Here is a 22984-nt window from a genome sequence, read left to right on the forward strand (position 1 = left end):
TCTCATAACTAGTTCAAATGACTCATAAGAACTAGTTCAAGAGTTGTTCAATTGATTAGATCTTTATACATAGACACAATTGAAACAAAATCGGTTTGATTCACTTGAATCAATTCATGAACAATATAGCCACGGTTAGCAAAGATTGCATTCCATATTGATTTATTGTTTAAGTTCATGAAACTACCGATTTGAGAATTAACCATCTTGGGTACGCGTACGGGTATGCGTACCTTAGCTACCGGACTTGAGTTTAGATACTCAGCAGAAATTTTCGCTTCGAAAAGTTCTGTGGGTACGCGTACGGGTATGCGTACCTAAGGTGAATGGTTTTCAGTTTGCAAACTTCACAAACTACAGTAGAAATTTTCGGTATGAAAACTTCCGCCAGTACGCGTACGGGTACGCGTACCTAACCTGTGTCCTTCACCAATACCGCATGCACACATATGCACGCACTTGGTTTCCTGCACATGGATTTATACACTAATGTGCGAACACACTATATGCTTATATCCATATTTGGTAATCTCAACTCTACATTTCAATCATTGAAACATTCTTCTATAATGTTATAATAGTCGTTAGACAAAAAGAATCTACTATCGTCATCAAAGCTATTTTCAAGATTGAAACGTCATCATGAATTTCATCACGGGTAAAGATGAAAATGGTTAAAGCAAAAGCTTACCAACACATATTTCGATAAAAAGATAGGCGAGTAAACTCGGCTCGAAATAGCAAATGTGTATGTATGAAAACTATCATACTTATACGACTTTTGTCTCAAAAGTAGGAGATAGAGTAGATGGACTTTTAAGTGACTGATGAGTTCAAGTCTCCACATACCTTTTGGTCGGATGAAGTTCCACTGGTTCCTTGAGTAGTTCTTCGTCTTCGTAAGATAATCGCCATGGAGGCTGGAGCTCAACTATACCTAACTATCCTAGACCGAGACTTAGTCATAAGTAAACTAGAAATGAAGACATATAGTTTTGATCACCAACATTGACAAACATGCTTGAGATAGCAACACATGCGAGTTCGACCGAGCAATGCTCTAACAATCTCCCCCTTTGTCAATTTTAGTGACAAAACTATTAATACATATGGATTACAAAATAGATAAAACTTTGTAGCTTCTCGTCCACATGCTTGATCTCCTTGGTGCTTCAATATTACTCGAAAACTTCATCTTTTCCAAGTACTCCCATGATTCCATAGATGTTCAATTCAGCATCATAGTTGTTGAAGTTCCGTATCCATAACAATGAAAAAACAAAAGCTCTCGATCATTGTTATACAGTGTCATAGTATTATTACACAGCATAAAAGTTCTTATATCACAACTTCGACAACAATACCATGGTGATATGTATTAGTCCCCCTTAGTCAATACTTTCGCCTCAACATGAAAACCACTCCCCCTTACATAATGACCCGTAAAACACGTAAATCATATGTATTTATAGTGTGAACTACATATTAATTCTCCCCATTTTTGTCAATAAAATTGGCAAAGGTACGAAAACGGGATCCTAATGTAATTTCCAAGAAGACGCTTCAAGACCAAAGAAAATTACATATCAACTTATTTAGATGCAATCATAAAGCCGAAGCTAAATGCATTCATCAAGGAGTTTATAAAGTTACAAGATAACCCCTAAATAATTCCACAGCCGCACTCCCCACAAAGATATGGAAATTAAGCGCAAGTTCAAAAGAACTCTCCCCCATTTGATGTAATTCCCGAAAGAACAACAAGAGTGACCTTACTTTTACGAGAAAAGAAGGATTTTATTGGACACCAAAAAACATAATGGAATGATTTTCTATATCCAAAATTCTCAATTAAACTAACCACAAGTAAATCCATGATTAATTTAATCGGAATACTCAATCAAATTAAACACAAAAGTGATAAATTTAATTGAATATGCTCGACATAAGAGAACTTACGGAGCTACGACTATATTAACCATAAAAAATTATTAACTCAATCGTTTTATGCTCAATACAAGAAAACCTTATGGAGCATTGCAGTATACACATAAAATATGGATCAGGGAAAGATAAATACTGCGTCATATACAAAGATTCATTATATTTTCATCACTAGTTGCATAACGACTTATAATAGACATAATCTTTGTTAACAAAAGATTTTAACCTATCTTCCATCAAATTTTGACATGATAGGCTTAACTTTTGTTTGTCAAAAGTTCATCGATCTTGTATCAATACTTGCATATCGACATATAAAAGAGATAACTTTTGACATAGTATGGGACAATAATAGTTCATGGACGTAAACACACATATCCCATAACACATTGCAATATATAAAATCATAAATATTAATACTGCAAAAAATCATCTTCCAAACCAAACTTTAGAATTTAAACAAATAAATCTAAAAACATGAAGATGAAAACGTTGTACATAGCTAGGTGTACTCACAATTATGGATATTCCAAACTCTAGTTATTCTTCTAAACAAAACACGAAAATAGAAGATTTACTAGACAAATAACTCAGTTTTCTTTGATTATTTCATACCTTTGAAAAGGTTCATCAAAATAGGAGTCACTAATATCCTTGATTTTCTTGACTGTAAAGACGCCATGTTCATGAGTTAGAACATTAGTTTTTCGGTCAACGATGCGAGCAAGATGCCTGGCTTTGACGCAATCAAGGATGACCTTCTTCTGGTTCCTGATCAAGATGTTTTGATTTTCAAGGATTTTTACTTGTCCATCAATGAGTTGGTTTATCTGCAATTGAAGGTTAGCAAGCTCGTTCTTAACCTCAGTCTGAGCGAAGATTAAATCCTTGACAGATTCTCTTATCCAAGAGTTATACTCTTTTCTTTCAAGCATCTTTTTCAGAATCAGATCTTGAGCTGAATCACATCCTTTGAGGTCTTCTTCCATCTCAATGTTTACTTCTTTTTTAGGTTCAACAGAGGTTCCCATAGACATCTTTTTCTGGGAACATGGTAAACACATACGGGTATATATATGTTGTCAATCAAGGGAGACACTCTTGATAGAAACCCTAGATTTCCTTAGAGAAGACTTGGACGTTCGTGGACCTGGAGAATATATCAGAAACAAGAAGGACCCAAAAGGAAATACAAATTGTTTCTCAAAATGTCTCTTTTAAACAAGGCTCAATATCTGAAGAGTTAGATAGAGCAAAAGAGATACATTAGATACAGAGAAAGTAGCAGAAAAAACTCAACTTGTAAAACAGACATCAACAGAATGGATGATAATCGTCCTTAAGACTTGAGCATCTCATAAACAGACATCCTTGTGACTCTCAAGTGAGACACAAGGATGTGAGTACCTATAGTTAGGTAACAGGATGAGACATAATCTCACCATGAGTGTTTAGAGATATAGGGATATCACCGGTCAGTCTGTTTTTTGTATTCCTTTTCTCTCTTTGACTATTTTTAACTCCATAGGAGTTTCTTACAATCCTTTGAGAGAATTCATTAAATGGAACCTTTTGATGACTAAGTCTAGGACCTCTAGAAATTGGTTCTAGAGGATTAAATGAGATAGGTCTCCACCTTCTAGACTTAGATCTACCAGTTTTATTTTCATAGACACTGGGAAGCTGTGTTTTTGTGATGTAGTTTGCATCATGAGTAAAAAACCCGGTAAAGATTTTGAAAAGAGTGATCTTTAAAAATCTTTTTATGAGAATTCTGGTTTTCTGTGGGAGTGAGATCCATTGTTGATGCCGCCAGATGATTAACTCGGTTGACGGTAAATAGAATAAGATTTTGAAGATCGGAGATCTGTTTCTTCCTAGCAAAACAATGTTTAGAACTATGATTCCTTTTCCCACAGAAGGAACAATTTCGTGGAAGAGAATCGTTGAAGGATATCTGATTCAAACCCCTGTCCCGTTTGGAAGTTTGCCATTTATATTTTGCAGGGACTTCCTTTGGTGAGTTTTTATTCATGTCAGGTAACTTAGCATGTGACACATAAGAATTTCTCATTACAATGTTTTTCTTAGTTAAGGAGACAGACTGTGTTTGGGCTAGGTGAAGAGATGCAGCAATATTCTATGTTTCAACACGAAGTTTGTTCAAATCAGAAAAGTGTGTCTCAATCAAACGTTTTTCTCTAATTGTTCCCTCTCTAACAATATTATCAAGGATACTAATCTTTTCTTGTTGCAGCATATTCTCCTGAGTGAGCTTTTTTTAATATTGTTAGAAAAGGACTCAATAATCTTATAGAGTTCACGTTCTCGACTAAGAGACTTCTCAAATTCATCCAAGAGTTGAGAATGATTCTGAAAATCAATTGTCTCAGTTGGATTTTCTTTAGTTCTGGTGATATTCCTTTCTTCCTCTGACACCTTGTCAATTGTCTTGTTTCTTTCTCTGGATTCGGAAGAATCAGCTAAGGAAATATCCTTTGAGGAAAAACCAAGACACTTGACATAGTCAAAAGTATGGGAAGACATAGAATATACGTAGATAGGAGATAATACTTTGTCCACAGAATCAGATTGCTACAAACACAAACTGTTAAGGCCTTTAAACGTGTTTGCCTGCTCTGATACCAATTGAAAAAACGGGGGTCTAACAACCACACCCAATATTTCGATTAGAAATCTGTATGGACTAACTCCAATATACTTTCTAGAGAATCAACTAGACACTCAGACTCAACCTAGAGAAAAGTATATTGAGGAGTTAATATCTCTCTCACTTAATTTGATCTTTTACTCAAGCAAATAAGAATTTGCGAGTCTTTATCAAATACAAGGATAATAAACTTGGACGGTACCAAAGACCAATATCCAAGGATAAATCAATTTCCAATCAACAACCAAAGGTTGAATTTCACAATTAATTTTTTTCTGTATCAAAACTTTAATATTAGGTTTTGCGTCCTCTTCTTCTCTACCATAACAACATTAGCTCTTGAGGATTTGTTCTGAATCGAAAACCAACTGAAAACTAAGATTCATCTAGAAAACTGAATCGAAAGGTAAGTATCATCTTTATTTATCGTTTCATTTCAATCGATTAACTTATCCATCTCCAAATTGAAATTTCAGAAGCAAAATTCCAGATCTGGACTGTAGTTGAACCCCAATCAATATCACACTGATCCAAGGTACAATTATGCTCCTACGCCTCTGATCCCAGCAGGATGCTACGTACTTGATTCCCTTAGCTGATCTCCCCCACAACTAAGAGTTGCTACGACCCAAAGTCGAAGACTTTAATAAGCAAATCAGTATCACACAGAAAAGTCTACGGTAATAGATAAATCCGTCTCCCACGAATATACCTACGAGTTTTGTTCCGTGTTTTGATAAATCAAGGTGAACAGGAACCAATCAATAAATCGGTCTTATATTCCCGAAGAACAACCTAGTATTATTGATCACCTCACAATAATCTTAATCGACGCAGCGAAAAAAGATATTGTGGAATCACAAACGATGAGACGAAGTGTTTGTGATTTTCTATCTTGCCTATCGGAGATATAAATCTCGAGCCAATTATTACAATTGTACTCGTAACGATAGAAGATGCAAGATCAAATCACACAACTACAAGAAAAGTAGTATCGGTCTGGCTTTACAATCCCAATGAAGTCTTTAAGTCGTTAACCTGGTTTAGAAGAAGAAACCAAAGGTTAAAGGAGCATCGACTCTAGATATGCAGCTAGTATCACACGTAAGGTGTGGGAATTAGGTTTCCCAATTTCTAGAGTTCTCCCTTATATAGTTTTCAAATCAGGTTTTGCAATCACTATTATCTTGATAACAAAGCATTCAATATTTACCGTTAGATGAAAACCCGATGGGTCTGTTTGGCAGCTTGGATACAAAATACTTTTTCCAGGTTAGGAAATTCTTTGGTTTATCCAAGACTATCATGGCAATGGTTATTTTAAATGGTGTTTGTTTTCCATTGTGGGTTAGTGTAGTATGTTGTTTGTCAAAAGACTTGTATACAAGCTGAATTAATTAATTGAAAAGAAAATAAAAAATTAAACCATATAATTATCTAGTTTTGAGCATACAAAATATTTAAATAAAAAAATTAGTTATAAAAGTAACCGTCTAACCCAGGAAAGGATTAAGATATTCCAGGTTTTACATGGAATTCCAAAACTCCACCTTTTTAGCCTCCTAAAATTTAGGTAGGATATACTATCCTTATCTTGATATGGAATAAGCACCCACACAAACACAATATACAGTTATTTAAGAGATAACCCAAGCTAGGTTAGGATATCAAGGCTACCAAACACGACCGATTAGATTCAAGCTAATATTTCTCAACCGTTGGATGGAAAACTTAGCTTGTTACACACAAATGAAATGTCTAATTTTGGGTTTACGAACCATTCCCAAACATTAACATTTGTTGGTTCAATAATAGTTAATCAAATGGTTAGCCATATGATTACTTTCATATCAACCATATTCTTCTTCACCATAACTAGTTCAAATGACTCGAATGAACTAGTTAAAGAGTTTTTCAATTGATTAGATCTTATGTAACTACACAAGACACAATCGCAGCAAAAACGGTTTGATTTACTCGAACCGGTTCATGAACTTTATAGCCACGGTTTTCAAAAGCATTCCTTAGTTTAAATAAACATGAGTTCAAGAACAACCGGTTTTAGATATAACCTGCTCAAGTTCGCGGACTGGGTTCGCGGACTTAAGCTCATGGAAGGATTTCACAAACTCAAGCAGAAATTCTCGGGTCGAGAACTTCCGCCAGTTCGCGGACTTGGCTCACGCCACTTCCATTTCTCTTGATCAACAAAGTTCGCAAACTTTGGTTCAAGGAATAAGGACTTATACATATATGTGTTTCCACAACAATGCTTATATCCTACCAATGGTTATGTAATCTAAACTCTCATTTCAATCATTGAAACATTCTCAGAGGACAGATATAGTCGTTATTCAAAGACTATTTTTCGTCAGAGCAATTTTCAAAGTGATAGAAACATAACATGAATTTCATCACTAGGTAAAGATGAATTCGGCTAAAGCGAAAGCTTACCAACACATATTTCGAGAAATAGATAGGCGAGATAAGCTCGGCTCGAAATAGCAAATGTGCATAATGAAAGTCTATATATCAAAACGACTTTTGTCTCATGAGTAGGAGATGGAATAATTGACTTTTGAGTGATAGATAAACTCAAGTCTCCACATACCTTTTAGTCGATGAAGATCCACCAGTTCCTTGAGTAGTCCTTCGTCTTGTATGATGATTTCCATGGAGTTCTTGAGCTCAATTACACTTTCTATCCTAGTCCGTGACCTTTAGCTATGTAGGCTAGAAATCAAGACTTATAGTTTTGATCACTAACATTGACAAACATGCTTGAGATAGCAACGCATTCGAGTTCGACCGAGCAATGCTCTAACAATCTCCCCCTTTGTCAATTTTAGTGGCAAAACTATTAATATATATGGAATACAAAAAATAAATAAATTAACTTTTGTAGCTCCTATTCCAAATGCCTAATCTTCAACATTACTCGAAATCTTCGTCACTTCCAAGTACTCCAATGATCCCAAAGGTTGTAAGTTTATCATCATCGTTGTTTAAAATCCGTAGCTATAACAATAAGAAAACAATAGTTCTCAATCATTGTTATACATTGTCATAGTATCATTACACAACGTTAAAGTTCAATTGTATCACAACTTCAACAACAATACTATGGTGATGTGTATCACTCCCCCTTAGTCAATACTCCATCTCACATGGAAACCACTCCCCCTTACATAATGATCCGAAAACCATATGTATTTGTAGTGTGAACTACATATTAATTCTCCACCTTTTTGTCAATAAAATTGGCAAAGGTACAAGAACGGGATCCTAATGAAATTTCCGAAAGAGACATTTCTTGACCAAAATAAAGCAAAAATATCAACTTGTTCTTTAGATGCAATCATAAAGATGAAGTTAAATGCATTCATCAAGGAGTTTATAAAGATACAAGATAACCCCTATAATATTCCACAACCACACTCCCCACAAAGATATGGCAATTAAGCGCAAGTTCAAAAGAACTCTTCCCCATTAAATGTCATTCCCGAAAGAACAACAAGATCGACCTTAATTTCGAAAGAAAAGAAAGATTTCTTTGGACATAACAAATCACATACAAGTATGAATTTGAAACCAAAAAGTTCAATTAAATTAACCACAAGAGAACCCATGATTAATTTAATCGACAAATGCTCAAACACAAGTGAACTTATGGAGACTCAAAAAATACAATTATATTAATCACAAGAAAACCCATGATTAATCTAATTGAAATACACAACCAAATTAATCACAAAAGTAATCAATTTAATTGGTCATGCTCGACATAAGAAAACTTATGGAGTAACAACTAAATAACCAAACAAGATGATTAACTTAGTTGAAAATGCTCGACATAAAGTACCTTATGGAACAACAACATATCTAATCAAAAATAATCAACTTGGTTGTTTAATGCTCAACATAAGACACTTTACGGAGCCTCACAGTAATACATAAAATATGGATCAGGGAAGATCAATTACTGCGGAATACACAAGGATTCATTCTATTTTCCATCACTATGACATACAATAGACATAATCCTTGCAAACAAAAGATTTTAACCTATCTTCCATCAATAATTGACAATATAGGCTTAACTTTTGTATTTGTCAAAATTCCATTCATTGTTTTATCAATACATGCATATCGACTTACGAAAGACTTTACTTTTGACAAGATATGGGACGGTCAAGTTCACGGACGTAAACACACAAATCCAGTAATGCAATATATAAAACCATAAAGATTAATAATGCAAAAATCATCTTCCAAACAAGTTTAGAATTTAAACCAATAAATCTAAAAACATGAAGATGAAAATGTTGGACACAACTATGTGTAATCACAATAATGGCTATTCCAAACTCTAGTTATTCTTCTAATAAAAACAAGAAAAAAGAAGATTTACTAGAAATCAACAAGCTAAGGAACAAAAGCAGACTCCAGTGACATGTTCGAACACGAACTAAGGTCAAATAGACGGTTCAGGATCCTCACGAGTCTTGGCGTCTTTGAGTTTGTGATTAGCAACATCCGTTGCATCTTCATAGAAGAGATTCTCTTTATGAAGATCATTGATGTGAGATTTTATGAGATGAAGGTCAGTTGAAACCTTTTTCAACTCAGTTTTCAACACATCAAGATTTTTCAGAGTATCAACGAGATGCAATTTTGCTTCCTCAAAATACTTAAGAAAGTCATGGACCACTTCAGTAGAAATCATATCATCCTTATCAATATTATCATGAGTATATGCATAGTAACACGAGGCATTAGGATGATCTTCATCTACAAGGGTTCTTTTCTTCCTCCCTTCAGATTCAAAACCAATACCTTTATCAAGAAAGCCTTTAGAAAAACCACACGTTTGTGAAGAGGACGACATTCTTGATAAACCAAAATAACCTAGAGTATGCAAACGTGACTCATAGGTTTGGTATTTATATGGTTTCTTAGGGAAGAAGACCTTTAGGGTTTGCAAACCGTTGACTCATGATGGTAACCCGTGTACACATACGAATACAACATGCCCCATAAAGACTAAAACAACAACAAAAACTTTTGCTACATGAGAAATGGCTCAACAAATTCCTTACCATAGGAGAAATTTAGAGAACATTTGTAGCAGCTCACAAAGATGCAAAAGAAATGCAAAGAGAGAAACGATAAAACAAAAATACATCCAAGGAAATATTGTCTGCAGGAACTAGTTTAGCTATAAACGATAAGAGGATAACTTAACTAAGCAGAACACCAAATTGCCATAGTATACCTGATTTTTACACATCTTGCTCAACATGATTTTTATGAGCAAGTTCTTAACCCTTGTGATTAATTAGCACAAGTATGAGCTCTGAGCTCATTAAAAGAAATGTGTTTATGATCGAGTCTCTTTTTCCTTCTGAATCTAAAGAGAGATTCCATATATGAGAAATTATGATAAAACTTATTGTCATCAAAATACGAGACATAGTTAGAGTTCTTACCAGAAGAATTTTGACTTACGGAGGATGACAACCTGTCGATAGTTTCTTTATATCCTTCGATTATCTCCATCAGGTTATCATCAATTTTTCTTATTTCTCCTGGAATTTCGTTCACATTAAGGGAAATGTTATTTCCAGAGGAAACGACTTGATCCCTCCTTGGACGATTCTTGTTAATACTATTATTCTGCTTTAGAGCATTTGAGGAACTCATTGAATTGACCTTCCTGGTAACATACACGGGGTAAGTACGAAAACTAACTGGTTTAGACATACGAATGTCAGTTACACCTTTGAGAATTAAGTCTAAGGTGTGTTGAAGTTGAACCAAGGAGGTTTTATTCAACCTAGAGTTTCTCTTTTGTTTAGCAGAGCCTTTTATATTGCAAAAGAGGCATACTTTCTGAACACAAAAGTGATTAGACAAAGAAGTCTTAACAACCTCTTTAGGAGATTTCTTCCTTCCATGTGATGTGGAACATCCTTGATCAATAGGTAATTCAGACACATTCTTTGCAGCAGGAAGGGATTCCAATTTTACTTCTGGAGCTGGAACGTTTTTAGGCTTGCAGAAGTACTTGGTATATTAGACTGCTTAGAGCATCCTTGAATAAAGAGTTTACTCAACCGATGTTCAATTTCCAAAGAATCCTTTTTGAGGCTAGCCTCAAGAGTCATACGTGAAGAATGATCTTCAGTATTTTCTATGAAATTGCAGTCTCTAACTACACCAAGTAGAACATCGACGTGATGTTTTAACCGATTAAATCTATCAGCTTGGATTCTAGCAAGATTTAGAATCAAGACACTCTCTTCAGCTGTTTCCCGTTCATTTAAAGAAATAGACTCTTTTGAAGGGTAATCGGAAATACTCATGTCGGAGCCTGTTTGTCTTGTTGGAACACATGGTTCGTCTATATTCGAGATTGAGGAATCTTTCTCTTTAATAGAATTATACAAGACAAAACCTTTATTTCTGGTGACGCGATTATCAGAGATACTATCGTCCATCCTCAGATCGCTACAAACACAGACTTGTAAGGTCTTAAACGTGTTTGCCTGCTCTGATACCAATTGAAAAAGCGGGGGTACAACAACCACACCCAACAATTCGATCAACAATCTGTATGGACAAAATCCAATATACTTTCTATAGAATCAACTAGACAGTCAGATTCAATATAGATAAAAAGTATATCAAAGAGATTATATCTCAATCTCTCGATTTGATCTTTACTCAAGCAAATAGAAATCTGAGAGTCTTTATCAAATACTAGAGAGATAACTTGGATGGTACCAAAGACCAATATCCAAGTGTCAATCAATTTAAATCAACAACCAAAAGGTCGGATATTCTAATTGATTGAACAATGCAAAACCTGTGATATTTCAATTATATAAACAAATATAATGAGGAATAGAAATAACACAGACACCATAATTTTGTTAACGAGGAAACCGCAAATGCAGGAAAACCCCGGGACCTAGTCCAGATTGAACACACACTGTATTAAGCCGCTACAGACACTATCCTACTCCAAATTAACTTCGGTCTGGACTGTAGTTGAACTCCAATCAATCTCACACTGATCCAAGGTACAGTTATGCTCCTATGCCTCTGATCCCAGCAGGATGCTACGTACTTGATTCCCTTAGCTGATCTCACCCACAACTAAGAGTTGATACGACCCAAAGTCGAAGACTTTAATGAACAAATTTGTATCACATAGAAAAGTCTACGGTAATAGATAAATCCTTCTCCCACGAATATACCTACGAGTTTTGTTCCGTCTTGTGATAAATCAAGGTGAACAGGAACAAATCAATAAACCGGTCTTATATTTCCGAAGAACAACCTAGTATTATTGATCACCTCACAATAATCTTAATCGACGCAGCGAAAAAAGATATTGTGGAAACACAAATGATGAGACGAAGTGTTTGTGGTTACTTTTCTATATTGCCTATCGGAGATATAAATCTCGAGCCAATTATTACAATTGTACTCGTAATGATAGAAGATGCAAGATCAGATCACACAACTACAAGAAAAGTAGTATCGGTATGGCTTCACAATCCCAATGAAGTCTTTAAGTTGTTAACCTGGTTTAGAAGAAGAAACTAAAGGTTAAAGGAGAATCAACTCTAGCTATGTAACTAGTATCACACGTAAGGTGTGGGGAGTAGGTTTCTCAGTTGCTAGAGTTCTCCCTTATATAGTTTTCAAATCAGGGTTTGCAATCAATGTTAGCTTGGTAACAAAGCATTCAATATTTACCGTTAGATGAAAACCTGATTATCTGTCGTAAAAACAGTTGATATTCAATTCAAGGAAACAAAAAAGAATAAGCACTAAAAAATAATCCAGACAGATAACAAATTGAAACTAACCTCATAACAGATCTCTGGTTTCATGTGGTCAATTGTTTCCTTAGCATTCTGTCGTGCTGAAGCATAGCACTTACACTCTCGACAACCAAAATAATCTGTCACAGAGCCGAGGGTACGAGTTAAGTAGAGTTTTATGAAAACACTTGCAGGCCTCATGTGCAAACTTCTGATTAAATGTTACGAGAACAGTAAAATCAGTAGGATTTTAAATTTCATGCTCTACAAAACACGATGCTGCAATGTTCTTATTATAGACATGTGCCTTCAAATACTTTCTCATTTTACCAATCAGTGATTCCCACATACCTGCAAGCAAGCATAAGCCATCGCGGTTGCATAATAGAAGTTTGCATTTCCAGTACCCTACATTTTATATTTATCATCAAGACATAAGCGAAGAAACTAATTCACCTACAAAGAGGGAGATGGAGAAAGAGAAAAAGAGAAGTACCCTCCATATCCATAGATTATGCATCACAGGGCTAAGCAGGGTGACTCCAACGTATCCACAGAAAAGGAAGAACGAGAATTGCATTTCTGTGAGTAGTAGCGAGTAGAACACTTATTGTTGATGCCGCAAAAGCAGATCCATGAAAACTGTTATAAATTCAACTAACCGACTCTTTACCTGCTAGTTCATAGACAAACCATCCCAGTAGAGCCAAGTATAAAGCTGAGTCTCCAACCTTAACATTTTAAAGGGGAAAGAAATAAATGGATAAGAAACAATTGGCGTGCTTGTAATGCTAGCCTAAGGAATATAATATACTGGCGAACATCCCTAACTGAACAGTTCACTAACAAATTCTCATGTCTTCTTCAAGTGAACATTATAGAAACTTCTTGATCCATTTAACTTTCAACGTGGATTTAAAAGGAAGCAAAAAGGTCGAAATAAGAATTTGCAACAAGGTGTAGTGAAAACTTACCGAAGGATAAGATTTAAGCATTGATGAGATTGCAATGTATATGAAGGCGAGAAAGCATGGGCGGTGGTAAAGACGTATGGCCAAGGGCAACAGCATAAAAAGAATATTCACGTGGAAAACTATTAAAAAGAAATCTCTGAAGAAGTCAAAAACTTCGGCAAAGAAGTACCTGCATTTAGTAACAAACAGGTATATGTCAGGACAATAGTTAGCATATTGGGACTGTATTTAAGAAATCCCTTAAGAAACAGGTTGTACAGCCATCGCACCATAAAACACCAATATTTGGGGACAGATCTTCTAGAGTAAGAATAAATCCATGTGTTCTGCAAAAGAAGACATGAAATTAGAAGCATATTAAGTTACTATAATTCTATCTACATTTCTCTCTCTCTCCACACACACATATATATGCACACAAGTATATCAATATAACTTAGAAGGAATTTCTAGCATGTGCACGTTTCAACAACTACAAGAAACATTTGATAAGGCACAAGGCTAACCTTTTAAACATTTCTGACAAGCCACCATACTGTTTAAGGTAGATACTGCATAAAACCAAGACATAAACTGTCCAAAAAGACGCCCACAGTATAAAATGTACAACAGGCCGCCATGAAAAACGGTTTTGAATCACCAGATCATTTGCATTTGACTCAGATTTTTGTTGCCGGAACAATTTCTTCGAAGGAGTATCTGGACCATATCCTAACAAAAAGATGACCTGAACAAACAAATTTGAGATGTTAACTTCAGGTAAAGTTGCAGGAAATGCCTGTATTTTGTTAGGGTATGGTCCAGATATTTAAGTTAAAACATTAAAAAATGTTTACCGGTATGATTAAGATAGCAGGGTAAAGAGATAAATGTGATGCAAGGACCCATCCAAATGCTGCTAAAGGAGCTAAACCTGCATTGAGTTACCAAATGAATAATTAGTTTAGCTACATCCTGAACAATATTAACAGTTACATATATGCATCGTTCATTGCTGATTAACTTCACAAAAATTCAAATCAATCAGCAAAAATAGTCCCATAGAAATACATGTAGTAGTTTTATAGGTTCTTACATGAGCATGCTCCATACAGAGACAATACTATCATCAAATTTTCGACTGGTGACGTTGACAAGCCCACACATGTGACGATTGTCAAGGGATTCCATAAATATATAAAAGCAGCAATATCTCCAGCAGATAGAATTTCTGAAAACATTACATAGAGAAGTATAATTAACAAGCAACAAATCAACTTTCAAATGGTTAATTAAAATTTATACTTAACGATTCACGAAATCACTTTCATATACAAAAACTGATGACTAAGGTTCAAAATGTTTGAGTGTGAGTCTGTGACCAATTCTGCTAGATTTATTTCACTACCATAGTTTTTGTATATACCAGAACCGAAACTATATGCTTGACAATCGCAGGTGGTGGTGGTGGTAATCGGCGTTGGTGGGCGGCGGCGGTGGTGGTAACCGGTGGTTGGTGGTGCTGATATCGGAGGTGATGGTGGTGGTAATCGGAGGTGGTGGGCGGTGGTGGTGGGAGGAAATGATGGTTATATATAGGGGTTATTGGGTTGGTTTTAAATTAAATTAGGTTAAGAGTAGGTTAGGTTAGGTTAGTCATTTCAACGTTTTAGGACACCCCTTGTCATTACAGGGAAGGTGGCCTAATAAAATCATGATCCCCTCAAAAAAAAAAAAAAGAACCACTCAAAAAAATCATGGTGCCTAAAAAAATCATTCAAAACAAATGTTACATTTGCTTTTGAAGGACTAGCCCAAACCCATACGAAGAGAATGGAAACACAAGAGACACAACCTCATCAAAGCCCAAAAGAAACCTAGAGATGTCTAAATGACATAGGGAGCCCAGTAAAGTTAACCTTTAGAGATGAAGACCTGATTAAACATCATCATTCAACCCTTAGAAATGAAAACCTGATTAAACATCATCATTCAACCTCGCCGCCTACCTCCATTACCAACCATTGTAAAACCTCCATTTGATTGATTTTATGATTCTAATTATCAACAGAAAGCGTTATATTTACCAATTAAGAATTGTAGTTAGGAAGCATGTTTATCATCAAAAACCAACACCTTCGTTGGTCAAGAACTAAAATCGTACGAAATGTGTCTATGAGGAAGTGTAATAAAGGTTTCTTTTAGGTTGAGATTAAGTGTGAGTATAAATCAGTTTTTATTGATTGATGAAATTTAATATAACATTTTAATGATTGTTTAGATGAGGTTAAGATGTAATAGGATGCACCACCAGTATTTCAACGAGGGGCAGAACTATAGCCAGGCTTAACCTTCGTTGAGCCACCCCCAGAAGCCCAAACGATCTTTTCTTTCACTACCTATTTTGGGTTGAGGTGATAAATTAGGTCTAACTATAGTCTTAAGCCAGGTGTCTACAAATGCTCAAGCCCAAACTCCACTCCCACGCTAAATTTCCAGTTCCTTCGTTGATTTCAACCTAAGATGGGGTAAGAATAGTAAAAGGAAAAAGAAAATGGGAACAACTTCTTCATTCCAGGAAATTGAATAGAGACATTAGGGAAGAGAACTTTAAACATCCATGGTTGCCTGACCCTCTGCAACAACCTAAAATTACTTAATGACTATAAATTACATACTATAACTACATTCTGAATAACCAAAGAGATCTGAAGTATTTCTCGGACTAGATCCCAGCAAGCAAGGGGCAGTACTTTTTTTTCTTTTCTATGGTGAGGAGTTGGGAAAAGAGAGTTATACGACTCGTACGTTAATATAGAATGACTCAACCGTTACCACTAAATGATTTCATGTTTTTCACTTCAATCTTATTTCAATTCCTTGGGGTGCTCTTCTCTTTGTAGCAAATTCACTTATTTATCCATTTTGATGTTATTAAATTTTTTGCCGATATTTCAATTCATTAAGAGGTTAAAGTAGAAAACAAATGTATACGCAACTCATACCAAAACCAACAACTAAATGGATGAATTTAACACTAAAAATAGTTGTAATATATTGTAGCTCTTATCGAAGTCCTATTTCAACACTAAAAATAGGTGTAAAAATAGTTTCACCAAGGGAGTCATTTAAATAAATAGAAAAATATGTTGCGGTGATGCTTTGGATTATTATTTGGCATAGGTTCACCAAGTCTTAGATTATATATATATATAGAATTTGGTAACCCTTGACCACCCCATGTATTAATTTTGTATTTATTAACTAAGAAACATGTCGCTTTTAGCAAATACATGATTAAGATTTTCCTTAAAAAATATACATACCTGGATACGTAGCAATATTCAGGAGGATGTGGAAATATAATTTATGGTTTGTTATTGAAGAAAAATGAAGAAAACACAAACTTATTTGCCATGTTATAGAATTCTCTGCTAATACAACGTTGCAATCTATTTTATAAGCTTATCTCTCAAGCTATTATTTACTTTGCTTCAACGAACACGAATAACTTCTGTTATGAAAAATATCTTTGATAGATGATAAATTTATTAATAAATTCCGGTTTCTATTTTTAAATACATTTACTTGAGGATGTCAAAAACAAAATAAATTAGCAAGTCTTAGAGCTATCAAATCTACACATGTTTTAATGTGTGTATTTCTTAATTCACTCGTTATATGTTATACCCAACATTACTATTGGATCTACGAAAGAACTATACAAGAATTTGTGAAACACACACGAGTTATGTTGCTTATTCATGATTGATCAATCCTTGCAGAATGTTGAAGACCAAATTTAAATGTGCTTTTTTTTAGAGTGCAGTCACGAATTTGAATGGCTCAAAAAACAATTATATAGTTCTCTAGGTTAAATATTATTTACTTACATATCATAAGAAATTTTACTATGAATTATTATAAAGATGAATTATCGAGTTTGTTTGTTCAATTTATTGGTCGTATTCATCTCTCGCTCATACCACTAATTACACTGTTGAGGCTTGGTTAGTCACTTGATGGGGACATGAAAAACTAGATATCCTCTAATGATACGGGACGTATTAGTAAAGTAAAGAGTATATTCCAAGATATGGCTATATCTTGGATATTTATCAATTTGGTATTTTATTTATTAGGATTATTATTTATTTTATTAGATTTATCTTCTTTTATGAGAATAATATATTCCTTAGGCTAGTTAGGAATGTTCTAGATTTCTAGGTTTATTTCAACAGACTATAAATAGTCATTTCCCTTTCACTGTAAAACAGCTGCGGCTCGCTATTATTATCTGATTAATGAAACTGTTAAGTTGTTTGGTTAAACAATATTGTTATCTTCTTTTAACTCTTGGATTAGAGTTTTGATCATATATTGGAGTTTTTATCATCACCTTAAGGAGTGGATTCTCCTTGTCATCATACCGCTTCAGCTTGTGCCATACCAGGTGGTATCAGAGCAGGTTTTCCTGCGCTGTTCATCTATGAGGCCGCCTAGAAGAATCAGTCGAGGATTCCTGTGATCTTTAGGTTTTCTATCAAAAAGAAAAAAAAAATCAACAAAAAGAAAGTCAGTCGAAGACTTGGGTTCGTGTTCATCTTCAAATCGTGTTCCAGTTCGGACTACAGAATGATGGGGGGACTTCATGTTCAATTGCCCAAGTTCGTTGGAGAAGTTAATGGTAAGGGTTGTTATTTTGTAATCGATGGTAGTTGCGAAGAAAATCTGGTGTCGAAAAGAATGGTTGAGTTATTGGGTCTTGAAATAGATTGGTATGCCTATGCTGATCAAATTGAATGGTTTAACAACAGAAGAACAATTACTCGCATTGGTGGTTGCAGATTTTCATTATCCATCGGTAAGTGTTATTCCAACTCAAACTTTCATGAAGTTGTTGATATGGATATGTGCTACATCGTATTGGGAAGACCTTGGTTAACTGATGTTCATGCCACTCGTAATCGTCGTGACAATGTTTATGAATTTATGTGGAGAAAAACCAAAATCATGCTTATACCAGGAAAACCATGGCCGAGTGAATCGAACGAGGAGACTAAGTTTCAAGGCAGCCTTGGTGAGGTTGCAAATGACATAATTACTAAAGTCCAAGCAGCTAAAGATTATGATGATAATAGTCCTCCTCATATATATGCAGTTACGGTGGTGGCTCCCAAAGGCACTTATGAAGACGCATGTACAAGGTTTTATAATAGTATATCCAACTCTTATGGATACCGAGTGGATACTGCGTGGAAATTTTCATGGGAGTTTTTACATTGCAGTGGTGGGTTCAAGAAACTTTTACTATCTACTTGGTTCCTGTATATGAAGATTTTGAAGCTCAATTTGTATCTTGAGCACTTGGTGATTCCGATGCACAATTCTAGAGCAGGTTGTGTTTCATGTGCGAGCACTAAAATTTTATATTCCACTTGTCATTTCCAATATAAACTCGAGACGAGTTTTGACGCAGTGGGGGAGCCTGATACGGGACGTATTAGTAAAGTAAAGAGTATATTCCAAGATATGGATATATCTTGGATATTTATCAATTTGGTATTTTATTTATTAGGATTATTTATTTATCTTATTTTATGAGAATAATATATTCCTTAGGCTAGTTAGGAATGTTCTAGATTTCTAGGTTTATTTCAACAGGCTATAAATAGCCATTTCCCTTTCATTGTAAAACAGCTGCGTCTCGCTATTATTATCTGATTAATGAAACTGTTAAGTTGTTTGGTTAAACACCATTGTTATCTTCTTTTAACTCTTGGATTAGAGTTTTGCTCCTGGATTGGAGTTTCAATCATCACCTTAAGGAGTGGATCCTCCTTGTCATCATACCGCTTCCGCTTGTGTCATACCATCTAAGATACTCTTCATTAGAAATAAATTAGGTACACATTAGAAAACCCGTTGAAAAACACATATTAATAGAAATTAACATCCAACCTGATTGTCCTTTCATAATTTATTTAATTTATAATAAGTGCAAGGTAAAATTTAAGAAGCTTTCACAATTTATCTAATTAGGTGAAATCTCTTGTTTTGCTTTCGTTTAAAGTATTATTTGGGATCAAGAAGCTTTTAGTAGTATTGTTGGAGAGAAACTAAATCGTATTGTTATTTTCTTTTTTTATTAGTTGATTTGATTGACTAACGGTATAGTTATCCTTGATGGATCAAACTTGTTTATCTTAAGGTTCTTCCCTTCTGATATAAGGACACTCAAGTTGGTTCGAAGATTGATTACTACAGATCTACAGATTCAAGATTTGTTGATAGAACTTTTGATCAATCAAAGTTAACAAACTTTATTATGTATGTGTTGATCATTAGTAGGAATCAATTTGTTTGTGCAATAGTTACTTTCAAGATTTTTCTTCTTTTGGTTTCTGATCTTTGTGATTCTTCCTGAACACTTGATTCTCTGGGATCCAAATATTTGAATACTTAATACTAGTTTTAAAGATCGAACAAACCGTCTAGTTTCTTCTCCTCGTAGAGTTGCTTGGATGGAGCTTGTTCACTAAGATAGTTTATTTCGATAATCTCCATCTTGTTTTTTTATTTAACAAATGGAATTTATATTGATTTGAACAAAAGATCCTTCAATACTAGAAAAAATCGAAATTTAACTGAGAGAACTCATCAGCTTCACACTATTGAATGAGCAAATATAGTTTCAATAAGATATATGATATGCAAAGGCAGTCAAACATAATGCACGTGGTAATATGATAAAAGATGCCAAACAAAAAACATAACAAGAATTATTATTACCTCTTGTTAATAAGAAACAACACCTCAGCGTTCACACCCCTAACTCCCTTAATCCATTCCTGCTTATTGCAAGTCTAACAAACCCACCTTCACCCCATTCTATACCCCTTGAATCTTTAATTATAAAGTATCTAGTGCCTTCTTGTATGCCCCACCCTATGATACACACCATATGGCTCATATTAATGTTAGATAACCTATACATACTCTAGTCACCATAGATGATGATCCCCTTTTTGTAATTAGCGTACTCAGTAGAAGTGACAAGCCAATGATTTAGAATAACGGTTAAGGGATGCCTACTGAGAGCCTTCGGAATATCGTGATTCCCTAGGATGACTATCCTATAAGAATGAATAAACACATGAGAAGCGTGGCTCTGGTCGCAACAGTTTCTTCACCCGTATAAGGATAGTCCACTTGGCGGCGACGTCATCAGTTATCACACTGGTACAAATCTTCACATTGGCCACACTTAATCACCGTGTCCATAGGTTTTTGGTCATGGATATTTTTTACTCCAAAAATGTGGCATCAGGTGCCGTGACAAAGAGGTACCTGTATGGCTACATAAACTTTGAGTGGCTATAAAATATGATTTACCATGGCCATACCTCTATAACCGTGTCTATATGGTACTCATAATTTTTTTTTTGTAGTTAAGCATTTTCACTTTCACCATGGCCATAGGATCCTTATAGACACACAATTAGATTACATATGGCTAAAGTTTACCTTAAAGTCACGTAAATTTTATTGTAGCCGTGGCCTTTGTCATCAATTGGACACGCAAATTCATTTATCATGGCCAATTCATGAGTTGCAACCACACTAATTTTTCTTAACCATGGCCATCTCTATCATTTGGACACACGAAAAATAATTTAACGTGGCTAATACATGACTTGTAGTCACGTTTAATCTATAGTACCATGGTCGTCCATATTTTCGGACACGTGATAAACATTTTACATGGCCAATTAATAAGTTATGGCCACTACAAATATGTAGCACCGTGGCTAAAAACTGGCCAAAGGCATATCAAATGTTCTCAACGTGGCTGTTGTTCAACTTTCGGACACAGAAGATACAACAAACCATGGGAATGAACTTTATAAAATAACACAAAACGTATTCAATGTGGCAAATATTAGCTCTTAGCCACTCAGATATTGTAATTTTCTTAGATCAATTTATTCTTTGGCCATTGTTTAAAATCTAAATGGTGGTGTGTTTTATATTCAACCACAATATTGGCCATTATATCGAGACTTCAGGGACCTATTGGCCACTTCTTTCTATCATGTGTATCAAACCTCACCTTAATAACCATCCACAAAAATTAATCACACTACAATTAGAATTGAACCAAAATAATTTTATTAATCATATGATAAACGTCTCAACATCTGATCAATTCTGCAATAACCTTAAGATAACAAAATTTCAAAGGGAGATTCACAAGTTTAAACGTCCAAATTCTATGGTCCTCGACTATTTCTCTTAATAATTAAGCTGCAATCTTGTGTCTCTTGCTGGATCTCCGAGACTTCAGTTCCCCACTCTTTGTATTTGAAGGTTTCTTCTTCTTTCTCTTCTTAGTGTTTGGGTTGGCATCATGTTCATCAGGATCGGCATCATGTTCATCAGGGTCCGAAAGTGGCTGGCACTGCAGCAAGCAAGTGGATGTATAATTATGGAAACAAACCATGTTAAAAGTTATATGCTCAGGATGCAGAAGGTAATAAACCATGCATAATAAAGCAACTTACAGTAGAGCAACAAATCACAAACTCTTTAGGACAAGCTACAACAGATTTTACAGCATCCTCTACTGTTTTGAGATGAGTAGATGGGATTGGCAAACAATAATTCTTGAGTAACGATTCTTCAACCGTCACTCTGACACAATCATCCTTGAGTTTATCTCCATGTCCTAACTGACCTGGCACTGATGGAAGAACGCTACCCAATGCAATGATATTTATCACTGAAGCATGAGCCAGTTTGCATTTACCACCAATCTGCAAATCATATATGCTATATTGACATCAACAGATTAAACTCTCAAAACAATATATATTTAAATACCTGTGAAACGGATATATCGTTGAAAGTTCAGTTTTGTCTTTCAATTGAGACTCTTCCTGAGAATTAAGAGGCAGATGCTCAGATGCAAGAGACTTTTTGTTTGTGTTTTTCAGACTGCAAATAGATATGTTACATTAACATCAACAAATGGAAATCTCAAAACAATATATATTTAAATACTTGGAAAAAGAACATACCATTTGGAGTTCAGAACTGTCTTTCAATGCCGTAGACTGAGATACGTGTTGAAATTCAGAGTACTTCCTATTTGTATTAGATTCCCACCTTTCAGTCGAAGAATTGCTTCTAACATGGGACTCAGGCATAAGAGACTTCTCTCTAATAGGAGACTTCTGTAGAGTGCAGTTGACATATTAGATACTTCAATTTTATTAGGAAATATATACTTGATCAAAATTACTTAGATGATGTTAAACATACCCGTGCCTTTTTGCTCTTGTTTTTTTTCAGTACTCCTTGAGATTTTAGCTGAGACACTAAGCTGCTCATCATTTTTTCCTGCGCATTCATAGCTTCCTTCATCTCCTTCATTTCTTCATCCTTCCTCTCTCTCTCCATTTGGTTTGTGCGTCTTTCATCATCCAGCTGTTTCTTCGGTTCAATGTGCTCCTTGGACGCTCCTTTCCGTGGAAGGTGCCAGTATGTTGTTGGAGTCACTCCCTTGCCTGCACATCTTA

General features: G+C 35.0%; 1 protein-coding gene across 1 annotated transcript; it reads right to left on the reverse strand.

Moving 5' to 3' along the window:
• Nucleotides 1-12452: 12452 nt before the first annotated feature.
• Nucleotides 12453-15428, reverse strand: LOC113272105 (phosphatidylinositol glycan anchor biosynthesis class U protein-like). The gene is made up of 10 exons (XM_026522009.1): nucleotides 15413-15428; nucleotides 14500-14634; nucleotides 14261-14337; nucleotides 13931-14151; nucleotides 13694-13750; nucleotides 13425-13593; nucleotides 13124-13181; nucleotides 12947-13032; nucleotides 12802-12858; nucleotides 12453-12590 (listed from the first exon to the last, which is right to left on the reverse strand). The coding sequence occupies exons 1-10, from the start codon at nucleotides 15426-15428 to the stop codon at nucleotides 12516-12518; spliced, it is 951 nt and encodes a 316-aa protein (XP_026377794.1). The 3' UTR covers nucleotides 12453-12515.
• Nucleotides 15429-22984: the final 7556 nt, after the last annotated feature.

The sequence above is a fragment of the Papaver somniferum genome, chromosome 4 (assembly GCF_003573695.1).
Source record: "Papaver somniferum cultivar HN1 chromosome 4, ASM357369v1, whole genome shotgun sequence".
NCBI classification, from domain to species: domain Eukaryota; kingdom Viridiplantae; phylum Streptophyta; class Magnoliopsida; order Ranunculales; family Papaveraceae; genus Papaver; species Papaver somniferum.

Excerpts from the sequence above, each read along its gene's own strand:
- LOC113272105 (XM_026522009.1), bottom strand. Across the intron at positions 14,338-14,499 it reads TCTGTATGGAGCATGCTCAT|GTTTAGCTCCTTTAGCAGCA; the intron begins GTAAGAACCTAT and ends AACTCAATGCAG. Across the intron at positions 14,152-14,260 it reads CTGCTATCTTAATCATACCG|GTCATCTTTTTGTTAGGATA; the intron begins GTAAACATTTTT and ends TTGTTTGTTCAG.